Source organism: Anoplopoma fimbria, chromosome 10 (assembly GCF_027596085.1).
Source record: "Anoplopoma fimbria isolate UVic2021 breed Golden Eagle Sablefish chromosome 10, Afim_UVic_2022, whole genome shotgun sequence".
NCBI lineage: Eukaryota > Metazoa > Chordata > Actinopteri > Perciformes > Anoplopomatidae > Anoplopoma > Anoplopoma fimbria.
The window spans coordinates 4,280,714-4,299,607 of record NC_072458.1 but is presented as its reverse complement, the minus strand read 5'-3'; the positions used below and the strand labels follow the sequence as shown (position 1 = coordinate 4,299,607).

At 42.4% G+C, this 18,894-nt stretch overlaps 1 protein-coding gene across 1 annotated transcript in view; it reads left to right on the top strand.

Moving 5' to 3' along the window:
• Positions 1-1,110: 1,110 nt before the first annotated feature.
• clasp2 (cytoplasmic linker associated protein 2) overlaps positions 1,111-18,894 on the top strand; it is a 59,109-nt gene continuing 41,325 nt past the window's right edge. Inside the window, exons 1-7 of the mRNA XM_054605897.1 lie at positions 1,111-2,033; positions 7,480-7,558; positions 10,542-10,645; positions 11,335-11,426; positions 13,897-13,972; positions 14,767-14,864; positions 18,628-18,698. Of these exons, the coding sequence (XP_054461872.1) occupies positions 1,836-2,033; positions 7,480-7,558; positions 10,542-10,645; positions 11,335-11,426; positions 13,897-13,972; positions 14,767-14,864; positions 18,628-18,698 (718 nt within the window). The 5' untranslated portion in view covers positions 1,111-1,835. The remainder of the gene's footprint in view (positions 2,034-7,479; positions 7,559-10,541; positions 10,646-11,334; positions 11,427-13,896; positions 13,973-14,766; positions 14,865-18,627; positions 18,699-18,894) is intronic.

The following is an 18,894-nucleotide window of genomic DNA, read 5'->3' as shown; positions in this document are numbered from 1 at the left end:
ATGAAATAGGAATATGCTTAAAGCTCAGAGAATAGTTTTGAAAATTTGAGCAGGCACCTCAACTTTTTTGACAATCACGTGAATTTATGTATTTGAAAGTTAATTTAGTGAAGTTTTGTGCAATTGGCAATTTACTGATGATGTAGGATATAAAGAGTTGTGTGTATTCGATACTCAACTCACTTAATAAAGCAGCACATGAGATGAAACATAAAATTATTTAGAAATAGCATTTAACATAGATCTGGTGAGCCAGTCTTATCTAATAGATTGATCAGCGACAAATTCCAACTCATCTAATTATACAAAAAAAACACGTTATAACAGGAATACAGTGACTGAAAAGCCCCAGAACCCACATGTTTATTTCACTCCAGACATGCACTCCCTCTGATCAACAGGATGTGAACATCATCTGTCTTGCCATGCAGAGTAAGACATGTATGGAGCATGAAATATCACTACTCAAAGCACTGAAAGAACAAAAAACAGAAGTGGCTCACAATTTTGTGCTAAACAAGAGACTGGCAGGTGCTGTGAAGTGCCAAGTGCACAAAGACTGGGGAGGATGGCAGGACAACAGATAGGACTGAAACAATGAGAACAGACAGAAAGATGAAGAAAGACTCAGATGGATACATTGCTGACTGGACTGGCTGTGATACTAATGCCCTCTCTTTGACAGCTGTTATAACAGTTTTATGTTTAAGAAAATAAAGAAATAATGAGAAAAAATAAACAAATGAATAAATAAAGTGACTAATAGTAAATGTGCTTTGTCTCTCCAGTGTAAGAGTTTGTGTCCTAGTATCTAAGGAGTAATAAATAGTAAACTGCGGCAAACTGAATACAGGTCACACCGCAGCTTCACCGCTAGATGTCACCCGAGAGCCGCGTAGCCGGCGGACACGCCCACATGGAGAGGACGGTTTGTTTGACTCATGTCTCTTTACAGAAAACATCACATACATGGGATGAAGACGTATCCAGTGTTTAACATAGCTACTGTACATATATCCTCATTTAAGCAAAAGTGTATTTATAATTCGTCATTTTACATCAGGCATTATGACGGCTAGCTGTGCGGCGCCTGAGGACCCCTCGGCCTGATTGCAGTCACCGGCAGCGCGCAAGCTTTCAGCGCCTCGTAACGGGCTGAGCTGTACCCGCGGTTATTACCGGATTAAAGTGAAACCAGTTACAGCGGGACTGGAGCTGAGCCCTCACTGTGGGAGTTTTTGTGCAACTTTGCCGCCTTGAGGAGTCGACAGCTGAGAGCCGAGGAGCCTTCCCAGCCCGCGGACATGGAATAAGGAGGAGGAGAGGAGACAGGCGGCAGGAGGCCTGCGGAGCACTGAGGCTAGCTAGAGGAGCTAACAGCTAGCTAGAGGAGCTAACAGCTAGCTAGAGGAGCTAACAGCTAGCTAGAGGAGCTAACAGCTAGCTAGAGGAGCAGCCTACCCGCGTTTGGGACGCTGTGCTAACTAGCTAGGTGCTATTTGTGTTAGCATAACAATTAGCCATCCAGGGTTGTTTTGATGTTGATAGGCTGGAGGAGCCTGCTCGGGTCCACAGACATCACACGTTTTTCCGGAACTTTCTCTAAGTTTTAATTCAACCTTCTGCTCTCACGTTGTGTTAATAGGAAGCTAGCTAGACACGTCTTTGTCCTACACAGTGGTTAGAGGAACCAGATTGTTTCTACAAAGGACTGCATGTTGATGAGCAGACGTGGGTTGGACGCAGTCTAGACCTCCCAGCGTCTCCGTCCCTCCGGACACTGTCTCCTGTCTCCGGCCGGCTCCAGTGGCTGGCCACACGGCGCTGACTGCCCAATGGAGGATCATGACAACATGGACTATTTTTACCAGCAGGTACTGCAGAAAGATGTGACTCGTAGGTTGCAGGTCGGTCAGGACCTCATCGACTACCTGAACGAGCCGAGCCGCTCCCCGGACGTGGAGCAGGACAAACCCCGGCTGGATAAGACCATCGACGAGCTGACGGGATGGGTGAACTCCAGCAATTTCAAGGTGAGAGATCTTGGCCAGTCATCGTATGAAGGGTATGGCATTGTCACTGCAGCAGCCATCCCCTCGGTCTGTTCATGAATTATTATTATCATCATCCAGTAGTTTACCCAGTGAGCTGGAAGAGAGAGGGGAGCAATGGGGATGTTATGATACATGCAAGAAAGGGTTGGTTTCAATGCAAAGAAATGTCCTTTTATAACGAGCTGTCATCACCCAAGTGATCTGAGGAGGACTGTGGGATCTCCCTGACCAAACTGGTGGTCCCTTTCTTATCTGACTCAGCCAAGTCAGAAGATACACATTTTCATTTGCGTTTTTATCTTCTTGCTGAACCCAGAACAAGCTTTAGGGTTATGTTTTTATCTTCCTGGATCACAAAAGGCAGACAATTAAATCTCACCCCAGTGACAAAGTATGACTTTTGCAGGGTATTCCTTTGGGTTTGTTAGAGTTTATATTGGCTGAGACTGTGTCTGTGATGAGGGAGACCCTTTGTCAGGACTGTAGCCTACTGTAGCACTGTATGGGATGGGGGAGGGGTTAGCAGACTCATTGTTGTACCCTACGCTTTCTCTCCATCCCTCGCTCTCTCTATTTCTCTCCTTCTCTCATATATACATTCGCTCTCTCAATCCCTCTTTTTCCCTTTTCATAATTTTCCTTCTCATTCCCTCCCCTGCTTTGTGCTATGTGTTTATGTGGAGGCCTTTGTCATATCTCAGATACGTTGGAATGTGATATTTTTGCCAAGGTATCATCCCGATCCAGACAGCAAAACAAAACGGTCTGGAATCTTTTTCGAGGCGGGCTGAAATTTGAAGCTCAAGTCTCTTTTTGAACTGATTTAAAATTGTCTACACTAATATGCAGGACCCAGCGAGACTGTAAGAGTGTGGAAATTGTGCATTTAGCATAAAAAAAAGCATACTCTCTTTCTAGTGGTAGAACATTTTCATTTGACTTGGTTGTTAATTTAATGTCATAATCTTTGTAAAATAATTTCCAATACACCAAGAGGTAGGAAAAGACGTGCCAATACTGCTATTTTGCTTGCCTACTGTAATTTCAAGAACCAATCCAACTTCATTGAGCATTTGATTTCTGTCATTTACAAATTAAGACTTAAATCATTAGGTTTAGGTTTCAACAATTTTCCTCTAATCATCCTTTTATCTCTGAATTATTACTGTTTCCACACTCCCATGATGCTCTGGTTTTGCATCTAGCCTCCTCATAGCAAATGTAAGGTGGCAATAGTGTGTTTTTAGGTGATTATATGAGATAACCGTTGAAATTCATAGAAAAGGGGAAACAGTTTTCTGTTAGACTTAACGATCAATTGAAGATAAATGTGGTTACATGATGCAGTTTTCCGACTGACCAGACCAGCATGTTTGATGTGATTAAGTGAACCATTGCCACCTCTTAAATCCACCTCCAAAAATGTCATCTCCAGCTGTCACAAGTTAACGTGTCCTTTTTGTTTGGATTTGTTCCTTCATGTGGATGACACATACAGTAATGTGAGCTCAGTGTCTGGCAGTGATGAGCGAGTGTGTTGTGACCCCCCCCTGAGGCCTTCATTCAGCAAGCTTTTAGTGATGCTGAGTGGCTGCCTGTCAGGTAAAAGGACAGGAAAAGTTAGCTGTGAACAAGATGCTGAGTTAGCACAGAGAGAGAGGGATGAATGGAGAGACAACGCAGCGTTGAAAAATGATGGAGGAATAAGAGGGAAAACACAACAAATCTGGACTCATAAATACATTATATGGTTGGAAAAGGTGACTATGGCACTAAAGTTCCTCTTTAGATTGGAGGAATAGATGGTACTTCCTTTCGTCTGTTCCTTGGCCCTCTTCATCTCCACATTTCACCTGTGTCCCTGTCTGGGTCTTTATTGTTTTTCTTACAATAAATCAGTTTTACCTTCTTCTTTCTTTCTGTAAATTTCCCCGCTGCAGGACTAATAAAGGATTATCTTATCTTATCTTATCTTATCTTATCTTATCTTTCCTCGTTCAGTAGGTAGATCAACAGATTCCTCTTATAGGCTTTGCTCTCGCAACATCCCAGAAACGAAATCAGAGGGCATTAATATTGCATGCTGCATTTATGAGCAGCAGAGGCAGATGACTGTACTGATCGAGGGTTGATACTAGCAGGCTGCCTTGATCAGACACTGTGAATTTGTGATTTTGTTAAGATTAAGATTTAGTAAATATACTTTTTTTTTTTTTTTTTTTTTTTACTACATGCAATCCATGGTACAATATGTATCGCAATGCAGACTTAAGGATACAGTGCACAAACTCCCTACAGTCAGCATTTGTCGGTTTAAAAACACCCAATGCAGCATCAATACGTTCTTATTTTCCTACATTGCTCTTAACCTACTGTTCATGTAAACTAAACTCTTCCTACAGGTGATTCATAGTAGAAACCTTCCAGTGAAGACAATTGCTTTAAGACATTTTGGGTGCTTTATTATGAGTAGATAAGTGCTATCAGTGGTGAGGAGAAGAACCCCAGGTGATTATTATATAATATTTATTATATATAGTGATAGTTTGGTCATATATCTAAGCTCCAATACAAAAAAAGGAAGTTATGATTTTTCTTTCCAGTTCTCTTGCCATCATCCTCGGTAATGTTGGGCACCACCCTTAGCAGAGCTGCGGGACATGGAAGATCCTGTCATAAATTAAATGTAACCAAATATGACAATAAAAATGGCTAATGTAGTTTTGTCGCTGTGTATAACAAAATTCAGCATTACAGCAGTTTGCCTCATGCATACCACAGAGATGACACATATGAAAGCCCAAAAATGTTATGATATGACCTCAAATAACTTATTTTGTCCAACCAACTGTCCAGAAATATAAAATTAACAATTATCTAAAAGAGAGAAAAGCAACAAATCCTCACATATCAGCAGCCGGAACCAAGAAATGTATGGCTTTCTTTTGTTGTTTGCCAAATAACTCAAATTGTTGTTGACTAATCTATGGGTTATCGATTGATTAATAGTGTAATTGTTTCAGCACCAGGCTCCATCTTTGCATATTTTGTCGGCTCTTTAATGTTTCCGTCTGAACCGTGGACCTTTAAACCACCTAAGGCCCTTCTAGAATCCAGAGTAAACCCTGTACATGGTATGCGATTTAGCAGGCTAAGCCCTCATACCCACCAACCCGGTTCTTCACAAAGAGCCATTCATACTGGGATAAATATTTACAGGTTTTTTTCCTCCAGCATACCTCAGTCCCACTGATGTTTTCAAGTTTATAGTCTAAAGATGCAGTGTTGTCCTTTTAGACATCGCTTTCTCCACATTACTGATGTTTGTCATCAATTGAGATGATGCCCAAGAGCCTATTTGGTCTTCCTTTCCCCCCCTCTTCTTTCCTCCCCCATTCCCTCCTCACCCCTAGTCAGACTTTTCACTATAGGATAAAACCTCCCAATCTCAATTTTCTCCTTTCCAAGGCAGATAACAAGCCTATCTTCCATCTCTCGTCCTTTATCTCCTCCTCTGTGTCTCTCTACCAAGTGAAGATGCCATATGGTTGTGGGCACCGAGCTTGTTTGGGTGCTGGGTGGAGGGGCGAGGCCTCAGGGCTGCTTCCTTCCTGTACTCTTTCTCCTGCTGTTTTTCATCCCTCCCTCCCCCTAAATTAGGTCATTATAAGGGAGATCATAGTGACCCAGAGATCATTTTTCTTTCTTCTCCGGGTGATTTTTGTTTTCTGTTGTAATGCTTGGCCATCCTCCCTGTACTTTTCCTGTTCGCCCCAATCCCCCCCCCCCTTTGTTTGTGCTGTTACCTGGCTGTGCTCTTCCTTTGACTAAAAAAGGGAGAAAACTGCAGTCTGACTCTCTACTCAAAGGCAGAGGAGTATGGAGAATGATGTTTTAATGGATTTTCTTTTTGGACTGCTCAGTTTAACCGCAGCGCTGCCAAAACAAGCATTCCAGGAGCACAGCGCAGTGTGGGCTGTGCTCCTAATCAGAAACACAGTGGAAAACTCAACCTTACCACTCGACAAAAATCCAGTCTACTGTCCCCCTGCGAGTCATATCACAAGCCAGATTTTCCTTTTTAAACTGAGCCAAAGGTCAGTGATGATAAACAGTAAGCATGAGTAAGGGGACTGTCCAGAAACACATGACTTCAGTGTACCGATGTTGATATCTGGAAGTCATTTGACTTTTTCAAAATTTCTTAAATAATGCCATACATGTTACATAATCAAAGTGTGCCACAGCTGTTGACACACAGTCACCTTTGCACAGTTACCTAAATAGGACATTTGTTAGTTTTTGTGAGTCTTTTTTTTCTTTCTGGCTGCTAACTAGAGTACTATCTCTTTATCCATACAAACATATTCTCCTCATCAGCCAATCTCCGTACATCAGAGTTTAAAAAGACCATTTATTAGGTTTTCTTGGAGCTTTCCACTTCAGGTCAAGGGTTTCCTTCACCAGTGAATGGAGCTGGTTTTGATATCATCATTTACTGATGACGTGGTAACAAGTGCATGTATTTTGGGGCAGAGTGGGGACTCAAGGATAGTCTATGGAGAATAAAACGTTTGTATTGAATTTCTGATGGAAAAATCCCAGCAGCTCAGTGTAAATATTGTACGCTGTACATAGTGTACTGCTCAGTGCTGCTCACTCAATCTGCAGCCTTATGTCACTCAATGATCACCAGTTAGCAGAAGCACCATTGATGGAAAACCATTTAAACCTGCAGAGGGAGTGAAGTGGAATAAAACAATATAATATTAGATTAGATCTTTGGCTTCTCCGTGTACTGCAAAGGTACATACGACACATATTAAACGCCACACTAATAAATCCCTCAATCCTATCAAATCGGGGGATTTATAAAAGACCTCCAACAGAGACATCTTGCTTTCAGAATTTTTTTTTCCTTTGCATACTACTGTTTTGCAACTAACTAGTATTTTCATTTTTCTCCATGTGGCTCTCAAGTGGCTCAGTAGTACAAATAAGTTCCTGTTTTTACCGAAACTGTCATTTGTTGTTGCCAGTCTCTGTTGAGTTGAGTACAGTACTTCTTTCATGGTCTCTCACACTACAAGGCACATCCAGATATCTAGATTTGGGGACTCAAAGCGGTTTAAAAAGCTGTTGGCTGACTGCCTGGCCTGCATCCTGGAAAGGAGACATTGAGTCCTTGAACATGACAAAGTTACTCTTCAAAGCCTGTGCTTTTTGCTGTCAGGAAACCTGTTTGTTAAAATCCATTTAGGATGCAAAGATCAGGCTTAAAATGTTGTGAGCCTGATTTGATCCTTAGCTCATGTGTCTTTCTATCAATGCTGCCGCTGTGTAAGCAGACAGTGACAAAAGTACCGAAAACTGCTATGAAATAACACATACCTGAACCGTTACTCTTTCTCACCCTGTTTCTTAGGTGGCGTTGATGGGGATAGACATCTGTGGTGCGTTCGTGGATCGCCTAGGAGAGCGTTTCAGAGGATACCTTGGCACAGGTGAGATCTCTAACCTACCCAAACCCTGAATCTCCTTTAGGTTAGGCTCTGTTTACAGTGAAAGTTATTCATGAAGTGTTATTTCATTCTTAAACTAAGCTTGAACAGAAGAAAACTTTGTCATTCCTTGAAAAACAGATTATAAGGATGTCATTTTAGTTCTGTTCATCAGACTCAAAGGTAAATAGCAGCAGGTGCTAATAAATGGCAGAAATGTTTAATGTTACATAAAGTGTGATGGTTTGTTGTATTATTGTATACACGCTACAGCATTTTGATCTTCCATTTTGTAACTCACTTCCACTTTGTGGTTCCTCTGAGACAGACCAGCAGCACTACTCTAAAGCCTAGCACCACCCCCTCTCTATTATACCTCCTTTAGTCTCTATATTTAGGATCTGAATTGTCTGTCATGCTGTAGCTCGGTCTATTACAACCCAAAACCACACCTCACATTCATATGACCTCATGCACCGAATCTTGTATCAGATTTCATGCTCTGTGAGAGTGAGTGTGAGTGTGAGTGAGTGTGAGTGTGTGTGTGTGTGTGTGTGTGTGTGTGTGAGCCCACTGAAGGTGTCACCAGCTGTCTTTGTCAGCCATACCGGCTCTTGTCACCAACAAACACACTCAACCCTGCAGTGCAGCTCTGGGAAGACTGGACCTGTCACACTGTGCAAAGTCTGCCACCACACACATACACAAATATATACACACACATGCTCACTGTGTGTCGCTTACTGTCTAGGCGGGTGCCTCGTCCGGCTCTGTGTATGAGTGTGTGTCCGTGTGTGTAATGGAAGTGTGTGTTTGATGATAAAAACATCTCTCTGAGCCTCCGCTGGCTCTGGAAGCTCCCTCCCTCCATCTGACTTCCATCTCTCCTTTCCTCTCCTCTCTGTCCTCCCCCCCCCCCCCCCACCCCACCCCCCACACACACACACACACACACACACACACGGGAGGAAGATGAGATCATTGAGACTGAGCGTCTGTATTGATCTACAGGACTGACTCAGGGCTGCTGCCATTATACCGTATGTGTGTGTGCGTGTGCCCGTTTTTGTGTGTGCGTGTACGTTGACACTGTGCCGTTGGCCACTTTGTGAACTAAATCCCAGATGTGAAGTGGAAGTGAAACTTACAGATCACACAAGCCTGTACTTTGACTTTATAATACTTTCTTGTTTGCAACGTGACGGATAAAATAAAGTGCCGTGATTGGCCCAGCAGCTGTTTGCCAGTTTGATCGTTCTTTAAAAAAAAAGATGAAACGAAATGAGTCAAACAGCCACAAACAAGCTGTGTGTGTGTATGTGTGTTTTCATGCTTACTACAGCGGATGACGTTGGGGGCAACAATGTCACCCTGTCATCTTTTCTGTTTGAGGGTATTGTCCTTGTTGCCAAGGCAACCAGCTGTTATGGTCACATAATGTAAGCTCTCTCACACACACACACACACACACACACACACACACACACACACACACACACACACACACACACACACACACACACACACACACACGCACAGGAAAAGGACAGATGACATCACTCTTCATGCTGAAGTTTCAGACTAGGAATGTGGGTAGGAGTGTGTGTGTGTGTGTGTGTTCATGTCTGTGTGCTGAGGCCATTCTGTCTATTTGTTTTTATGTCATTGTTTGAATGTTAAAGGGAGGTTATATGTTTTATGTAACTCAGAAAGTTTGAGGTTTTTCATTTGATGGTCAAGCAGAGAAAGAATCACCAGATTTGTGATTTCTTCTGTTTAAACAGGGTTTATGTTTGGACAAGCCCTTTGAACCGTAGTACAGTATTTTGTGACGTTTGACTCGGTGAGTTAAAGGATAAGGCTGCCGATGTTTTTGCTGCTGTCAACAAATCTTATTGAAAGACCTAAACTGCTAGTCAACCTCACTACTTTCAGACCCCCCATCATGTCTATTGCTCTCATTCAGAAACCCTTCCTGAGCATGTAGATATTAAAATAAAATAGATCACAAATGCATACTTTCATTTAAAAATTGTATTTACTGTAATTAATAACATACTTAAACAGGAGTTGATTATGAATTTGTGTCAGCTGTGACTTTTGTTGTTAATTGTTTATGGAAGTCTATGGCACAGAGGAATAAGCTGTCAGGCTTTGAATAAACAGAACATTTGTTATAAGAACAAATCATTGTTATTTGAGTCCTTTAATGGGATGTGTTGACAATAAGACATCTTTATATCACCACACTCTTCCTCTTAATCATCTCTTCACTGAAGATTATTTATCCATATTGTCACCACAAATAGTCTTCAGTTAAAAGCTGTCAAGTAGCTGTTCATCTGAAATTAAATCTGAAAATTCACTTCAAGCTGAGGGCCCTTCTGCTAACGCTGTTCCACATTTCATAGAGGATTAGAGCAACCATCTGAAACATTTGAGTAGTTGCCAAAGTGCTTATAGTTCACTAGAATGCCGGCATTTAAAGGCTCTTCCTTTTAATTCTGTACAGTGTGCGTCACTGCATCACACAGGCTGCGCTACTGGAGCAGTTGTGTGTTTGATAAAGTGGAACTGACACGAGAGCATTTGATGATCTTGACATTATTTTAGTCATGGTCCATTTCTCATTTCTTGTCCTCTCTCCGCCCTCAACTCATCAGAGCCTTTGTGTCGATGGTGATAGTGCCTCAGCTTTTACATTACGATGTTGTCGTGTCTTTCTCCATCACACGCCGACTGACTGCAACTATTGATGAACGCATATCTCTGTATATTTATGTCTTTTAAAAGCACTCCACTTGAGGGCAGTCTTTAATGGGTTTTGGTCATTAAATCCAGGAGAGGCTCAGAGTCGTGTGTGGCTTCATTTCTCCTGTACTTGATTTAACAAAATACTGCACATTAAACTGCATTTTTCATACCTTGACTCTCATCTCTACCCCACCCTCTCTGTCTCTCTCTCCATCTTCTTTCCTGTCTGTAGTTGTGCCAGCTTTGGTGGACAGACTGGGCGATTCGAAGGACCAGGTCAGGGAGAACAGCCAAGCTCTCATCCTTCGCCTGATGGAGCAGACTGCCCCGCCCATGGTGAGGGACACACGAACAGACACACGCACATAAACAAGAAGATGTCAGTCGCAAAGCCTCTTGTAATATTGATCAAATAAATAGTCAGATTAATAGTGAATGAAACCAGGATATCAGCCAAATAATTATTCTAAGTGACTGATTTCAAGCACCACATGTAACATGACTGACGTCAAAACAAAGTGACGTCGATCCATAAAATAGTTTCTTTACTGTTGTTGCATTTCAAGTTCAGGCTCTGACTGTAGATGATATGACAGGTTTCTATGTGAAAAAAACGTGTTGTATTGTGTGCAGCTGTTAGAATAGCCAGTCAGCAGCAACCCTTCAGATTGTACTTATGGCAGTTATTCAAAATCATACATGATAAAATGCAAACAGAGACAACAGCAGACCAATCAAAGCCACCTCCACATCAATAGATTGTCACGGGGTATGTTAGTTGGGCTCCCTCTCCTGGGTATCAAAGGAATAACACATGCTCCATCTCCACTCTGCTTTGAGTCATCCACACACATCCACATCTCCACAGATTGTAACCTCCTCTGCACTCCGTAATCTGCTCAAACCCCTGATGAGTTGCCTGGCAAAACCTTCTGCTCGTTCCTACTTATACATTCGCTCTCTCTCTCTCTCTCTCAATCTCCCCCATCCCTCCCGTTTTATCTCTCTCCCTCTCCTTCATCCAGTACGTTTGGGAAAGGCTACTTCCTGGTTTTAAACACAAGAACTTCCGCAGTCGAGAAGGAATCTGCCTCTGTCTCAGTGCCACGCTCAGCACGTGAGTAGCTTCCCCCTCTTCATCTGTCTCACTTCCAGGGTGAAATGTGAAAGAACACATTGTAAAATTGCCTTGATCAAAGAAAATCTTATTCTACTAACACTCATTCGATTTTGTTGAATTCTATAAAACTGAGTTTTTCCACAAATAATCACCACTTTTACCAGACATGTGCTCATAGGTTTCTTGGAAATAAGCATGAAAAAAAGGTTTAAAAATGATTAATTAACTAAAGAGTCTTAGTTTACAAACACCAAACTGGCCAATTTGTCTAATCAAATTGTACTAACTATAAATCAGCTCATAGATTTATTAGTTATATACATTTAAAAAATTTACGGAGATTCTGCCATCTTTATGGCGGCCCACGCAAAGGTGGCCCACATGCTGCGAATGGCAACACTTTTGTCATGTGATGGTAACAACTTGCCAGTTTGCAAAGCATAGATGTACGCTCATTTCTGCATTCAGAGAGGTTATAAAATATTTTCTCAATTCACTCCGGCAAAAAAAAAACCCACATGGTCTCATATTTAGAAGTCCGGCCTGATGGAGGACTTGCTTTTCAATGTTTAATTTCTAAGGGACTGTATCTTCCTACTAAGTTCCAATGTTAATATGCCGGCCCATATAGAGACAGGAGGTCAAAGGAATCACATCTGGGAGAAAAAAAGAGACCTGTTGATTTTGGCTTGCTGGTTAAACTTCATAATAATAATAATTCACAAACAGTGGATTGCAGTCCTTGATAGCACCATGAAATGCCATCCTTTGCAAACGCTGTCTTTCCCGTCTAATGTGTCGATTCATCAAAGATAATGCATGTTACAGCGCAAACACGCCCATAAAGTTTTAGCTAGCTACAATCAATGTTGCCATGATCACTGGAACATCAAGGTGTGACAGCCATTATTAATGCATCTCTGACAGTAACCCCAAAATCTCTTTTGCACCAAATGACTGCATATTACAATGCATAAAAAAACAGAGGAGCACTGAGAGGCTTTTTGTTTGCCAGCACAGTTAGGAGTGCATATCACACGTTTTGGGTGCTCTGAGAATTGCATGGTTTCTTTTTGTCTAATTTAGGCAGGTTCAGTTGCTGCGAAAGCCGTGCAAACCTTTGGTGAATTTCCCCCTTAAGTTTCTCACAGTTTATTAGTTTATTTGACTTAATTTTCATTGTATACTTCAAAAACTTTCTCTCCTCTGATTTTTCTAAATTAATTAGTTTGTTCTTATTTCCACTAAATAGTTATTAAAGGGTTTCTGCTCTTGTACATTCACACACAGTCAGGGATTTTAGAGTCATAGCTCTCTTGGTTAAATTTAATTTGCAAGCTCATTAAACAAACACACTTATATACACGTAGACATGAGACTAAAGAGATGCTTGCTTTTTCACTTTGTTGGACAGCAGCGCAAACGCAGTTCAGATGTGTTTTCCACCCTCATGTCACCACACACAGCAAATCCGAGCTGTTAGAAATGCAGTGCTAAATTTAGCATGTTTTTGCTAATGGAAAGTGACACTGTTATGTTAAATGCTAAGCTGGTACCTGATAGTAAAGCGTAAGTGTTTACTGGGCAAACAGTTATTCATTAAGCATGTAGACGCATTCAAATGTGGAACAGAAATCTTAAGTTTCTGTTTTTTCACACATTTATATCGTTATTGCTTTAACTCCAGATATGATAGTGTTTGACAAAGCTCAATGCAGTGCAGTTAAAGAAAACTAAAAGACATGGTAAAAACACAATGAAATGAAAAAGCCGTCTTCATTAACACTTATTAAGTGAATTCAGTAAAAGAGGGGATAAAGATGTGCACTGCAAATACAGATTTTTGCAGGTCGCACACAACACAACAGGAGTTATCATGTGACAATGAAAACTGATTTCCACCTTGATCACTTGTGTATGATGTTGGAAAATGATGTAACCATGTTTAACCTAGTTTTCATATTCTAATTGCATTATTCCTCTATTATTTGAGATATTCGCTGAACACTTAATGCCGGCCATTTACTAATTACTAGCATCTTCATCAGTTTTGGTAACCCTGCGAAAAACGTAACACAATTCAATTTAGTTTCATATTTTTCTGACTTGTTGGGTCGATTTTATTTTAGATTTTTTACAATTTGGGTTTTTGGTCTTTCTTGATGCAATGTATGTGTTGTCCAGTGGTGAAGGTCTATTGCCTTCTTGCGTGTTTTTTTCAGGTTGCAGTTCGTTGGGCTTTCTCGGCTACCTTAAATAAAAAACTGTAATATGACATTTGTGCCAAATATGTTACACATATCTGGGGATAATATCCATAATCCTATTCACATTTTACACCAGACTTTCTGAAATGCCCATTCTCCCCTCCTGAGGATATAAGCATTTTCCACATTCCTGAATGTGATTTAAATGATGGTCAAGGTCATCCGTCTCATTTCCCTTTCTGTTTGTGGCTCTTCTTCAGGTACGGAGCCCAGCCATTGAGCCTCAGTAAACTAGTTCCTCATCTCTGCTCTCTGACTGGAGACCAGAACCCACAGGTGAGAGGCAAAGCGCTTTAGCAACATGAAATTTGATCAACATGTCCACGTATATCTGTTTAAAAAGTCATTTCTTTGTGTTAGAGTGGGAAGAGCTCCTATGTTTCCTCCTTGTATCAGTCTGTAGCTCATCCTGCGGTTTAGCTCTCGGCATCCAGAGTGTGTTGGCAGGCATTGAGGCAGCTCTGTGATTATTACTGTTATTAGTGAGGCGATGGGCTCTGTAGAGTCATCTTCTCCCCCCACAGCTCCACTGCTGAATCATGAGCACCAACACCCAACCATTAATACACACAGCAGTACCAGCTGAATATGTGTGTGAGTGGGAGAGAGAGAGAGAGAGAGGGATAGAGAGAGGTTGGTTTTAAATCTCCTGCGGAGTTGCACCCCAAAGCTGAAATCTGCTCCTATCGTCTACCCAATGATTATCTACCCACGTACTGTTCCGACCAATCAGAATCCTCAACAGGCCCGCCCACCCTCAGTTGCAGAGAACCCCTTTAACGGCATCCCTCTTCCAAATCACAACAGTGCTCCCGACATAACCATCAAATCTGCGGTCTCCCATTAGAGGGATGAGTTCGGGCCCTGAAGGGTTTGTTTCTCAATGCATTTACGTTTGAAACCCTTATTGTGTGTAACCCAAGACAGTGGAGGGAAATCTGTGTAGAATTATTAAAGTAAATTGACCATAATCGTAATAAATACACCATTGTATGGTATACCAGTGCAAGTGCAATGTGTGTGTGTGTGTGTACAGAACTTCTAAATTGGTTAATGTCTGCTGTCTGTAGGTACGTGAGGCCTCCATAGCAACATTGGTGGATGTTTATCGTCACGTGGGAGACAAAGTCCGAGCAGACCTGGGAAAGAGAGGTCTGCCTGCTGCACGGTGAGTTATTTTCTATATGTCAGTTATTGATAAGCTCTCTCTTTGTGAGCATTGTTTATATTTTTATTTGCGCGCGTGTGTGCGTGTGTGTGTGTGTGTGTCCCCGCTTTGCACAACAGGGGATGAGTTGTGGGCGGGGGCCTGTGGGTCCCGTGGCCTTGGCACTCTGCTTGTCCCAGGCCACACCATGCACCACTCTGCCCTTCACACACACAGAGAGCCACTTTCATCCAGAGCACAATGCTGACTGACTGGGGGAGGAGGGTGGGATGGGGCAGATGGGGGACAAAGGCGTTGGGTGGAGTGACAGAGTTGAGGAAAAATTGGAGAAAGTGCGTGTGTTTATGTCTGTATCTAAAGAGGTCCATTGAGTGGTCTGGTCCTTCTTTGGTCGTCCTGGTTACATGCACTGGGTTGAGGGTTATTCTAAGCACACACTGCACCCCAACCCTCTTTCTCCCGTGTGTGAGATCTTAGCAACAGCCAGTGTTGTGTGCTGACTGCTCAGTATGAGTCTGTGAAATCAGGCCGTGGCCATGTGTCATGTGTTGCACACATTAAGCCTCATTAAGTTTGTATCCGGTGTAAACACGCCGTCTGTGTATGTGGGATTTATACAGACTGTGTGTGTCTGACAGATAGAGAGATGTATGTCTGAAACCAATGCTTGTTCCTCTGTAGATGTAGCGAACAGTGAATACAGAAATCCTCAAAATATGATTTAATCTGGCATGAATTGTGATGAGCACAAATATCTGTTTTGTTACAGTATTCAATATTGTAGCACTAGTATGAAGTCAAGGTAGAGCTTGTTTGTGCCGGTGTCTGTTTGTGTAAGTAGTTTATGTTTGCAGGGTGGAATGCAGAGCTGAGGCCGGGGTCTTGCTAACCAGATCACATATAAACTCTGCAGAGCTAGCATCAGTTTATGGAGAGAAAGGGGGTGTAGGGTTGAGAGTAAGAGGAGGGAAGGTGGAGACAGCATTTGAGAAAGCAGAAAGTGGCTAAAAGTGAGGCGATGACCAGAGTACTGCCTTTTATTATATCCCTTAACATAAGGTTAACCTGCATCAGATCCTTGGCATGTCTAGATCATAGTACTTTGTGACATTTGCACTATCAATCATTTTCCAGTGGACATTGTAGATTATAGTCCCTCTCTCGCCCCTTTCAATTTGAAAAAGAGCCTGAAATCGTATCCAGGTCCACAGTATTTAATCAAACAGAAAATGTGTTTATTTGAAAAGTTACATTACTCAGCCAAATCATTTGGAATGAGCCTGAAGGCTGTTACTAATGAGTCAAATTTCTTTTTTTTAATGCAGGTCAGGACAATTTAAAGGCCAATTTATGTAGAAAACGTTTTTAGAAGTGTTTTTTTTTTTTTATGTCTGCCAGTATCCGTCTCATTGAACAGACCATATTATAAAGTGTTCTGGTACGGCCAACCATAGCGGGCTTGAGAATAAAATATGTCAATCAATTAGTAAAAACAATGCCAAATTCTTCTTGGAGCAGAATACAGAATGTTATTACCCCAAATTAGGTTTGTCCCTAAAGATGCCCCAGACTGTTCAGAATAGGATTGGAAAATAGTTTCATGTCATCATTCAGGTCAGTTAATCTGGTCAGTGCTCAGCACAACACACTCCACCGTGTACGTTAGCCACTGTCGGATGAGATCTCTCATCCTACAGTGAACCTGACCCGGGTTAAACCTGCTTTGTCAGTCGGTCTGATTGGGTCAGTGAGAATCCTCTGACCCGGCTGTTAAACCCGGCTCGCCCTGTCCTGCATTGAAAGCGGGTCATACAATACTTTGATTTCTTTTTGTGTGTTTCGGTTACATTTATATTACTAAAACTAACAGAAACGTAACCTTATAGCGGCATGTCTCTAACGTACTGTGAATGTATTTCTAAGGTCTTGCAGTGATTTGTTTGGAGGTACTGGTGTAGATTTACTTTACAGTTCCTGTTAACAGTGAAGTGGGATTAACCTGTGACAACAGTATCCTATTATTCGGTCAAAAGCCGCTTGAAAGACCATTCAGTACACCTGCCTCATGCACACATTTCTTATTTGAAAGGGAAGTGAGCTACCTGAACGATGTGAGTCACCTTCGCTGGAGTCAGGGTGACCTTTTAAATGGCGGTGGATCTGTGTCCACAACAGGTTGAGGGCTCAGCGTAAACGGTGCATCAGTGTGAACAGAAGATGGGATCCTGGAATTAAGAGATGCCAAAAGGGAGGTGGGAGTAAAAAAGAGGAATAGAAGGGAGGGAGGGAATATAGGCAAGTGGGGTGAGAAGGAGAGAGACGTAGAGGGGGGAGGAGCAGCAGCTTTGCTTTCTGTCTGCCGCTAGCTGTACAGCCCCTCCCCCTCTGACAAGTGTATATGTGTGTGCGTGTCTGGGAATAGAGGGGAGGTTATGTAAAGGGTAACTGAATCTCTTCGCTGCCTGTCACACAAACTGGCCTATTTGTCACACACACACACACACACACACACACACACACACACACACACACACACACACACACACACACACACACACACACACACACACACACACACACACACACACACACACATGCATTCAAAGGCCCTGACTGAGATTTAGCACATTGTACACTGTGGAGATTTCCCAGTGGGTGTGTGTGCTCAGCCAACAATACATGTGTGCAACACAAGGTGGTGCTTTCGTCGTATGCCCATAGCGTGCTTTGGTCTCTCGTTGTTCGCCTTCTCTCTCTCTCACGCCCTCCCTCCTCCTGTCTCCCTCCCTCCCTCTCGAAGTCGCTGCACCATGTTAGATACAAAGAGCTGGGGGTAGCCGAGGACCAGAGTGTGTCACTAGCATGGGAGCTAATGCAACGTTGCGCAGCAACCTATTAATCAGTCCTCTGGGAAATACTGAGACAAATGAGAGCAGACGTCTTCAGGCTGGGCTATTTCTGAACTGAATGGGCAAATTATTATGCTAATGTAAGGAGGGGAGCCACGTGAAAACTCGGCACGGCATCTGTCTTTAGCTGTCTTGTAGTTGACACCAAAAGACAGAGAGACAAACAGAGAGACGGACAACGGTGTGTATGTCTCTTATTCTTGTGTGCTCACATCCATGGCTAACCTTTTGGCAAGGAGACATTGGGGCATGTTACTGGACGTGGGTCATGGTGTCTCTGTTGTGTTGTTATCATACCAGTCATTTGTAACCAATTTGTATCAACACTGCTCAGTGTGCAGGGGATGTTTGAGGGCTATTATTTGTGCAAAGATGGTTTTTTTCGCTGGACTTGTCTGTTATTGGGTTAGATCTTTGCGTTATTAACATGCGGACAGTCTTGCCTGCACATCACACGGATGAGTTGATGCGGCTCGTGATTCTGTGTGTTTTTGTGCGTTTGATGCTGAACATGATGCCAGAAAGACTCTAGTCGTTTGCTGCTGCAGCTTCATGCGTGTGACTGGCATGATGGACACACCCACCTTCAGACAGACAGACAGACAGACATGCGGGCAGGCTGTCCACATGTTGCTGCTGATGATACTTTCACTTGGGATTCACAGCACATAGCCTGTCTCTAGGTCAAAACTGTATGTGTGGGCATTTTCTTTTTCATGATCTTGTGAATGAAGACGATTGCATATATGTTTTCTAATTCAGTCTCATTTTGATGTATCCAATTCTGCAATTCTATTTATTTCATTAGCTTCGTTGTGTGTGTTTTTCTCTAACATTTCTTCTTCTCTCTCCAGGTTACAGACGTTATTCGCTCGTTTTGATGAAGCCTTGAATTCAGGCAATATGGCTCTCAGCCCGAGTCACGGTCAGTGCCATCTCTCATTTATTTTGCCACAGTTGTTTTGGCCTCTGAGAGCCACCAAGTTTTTATTCATGTTGTCCAGATGATTTTGATGTTGCCAGGTATTGGGTGTGTATTTGAAAAGTGTTTAGTGGGTGCTTGTGCGTGTCTATATCTGCATGTGCTCTTGTAGTTGTGTCAGTTTGTTGCCATTAATCCT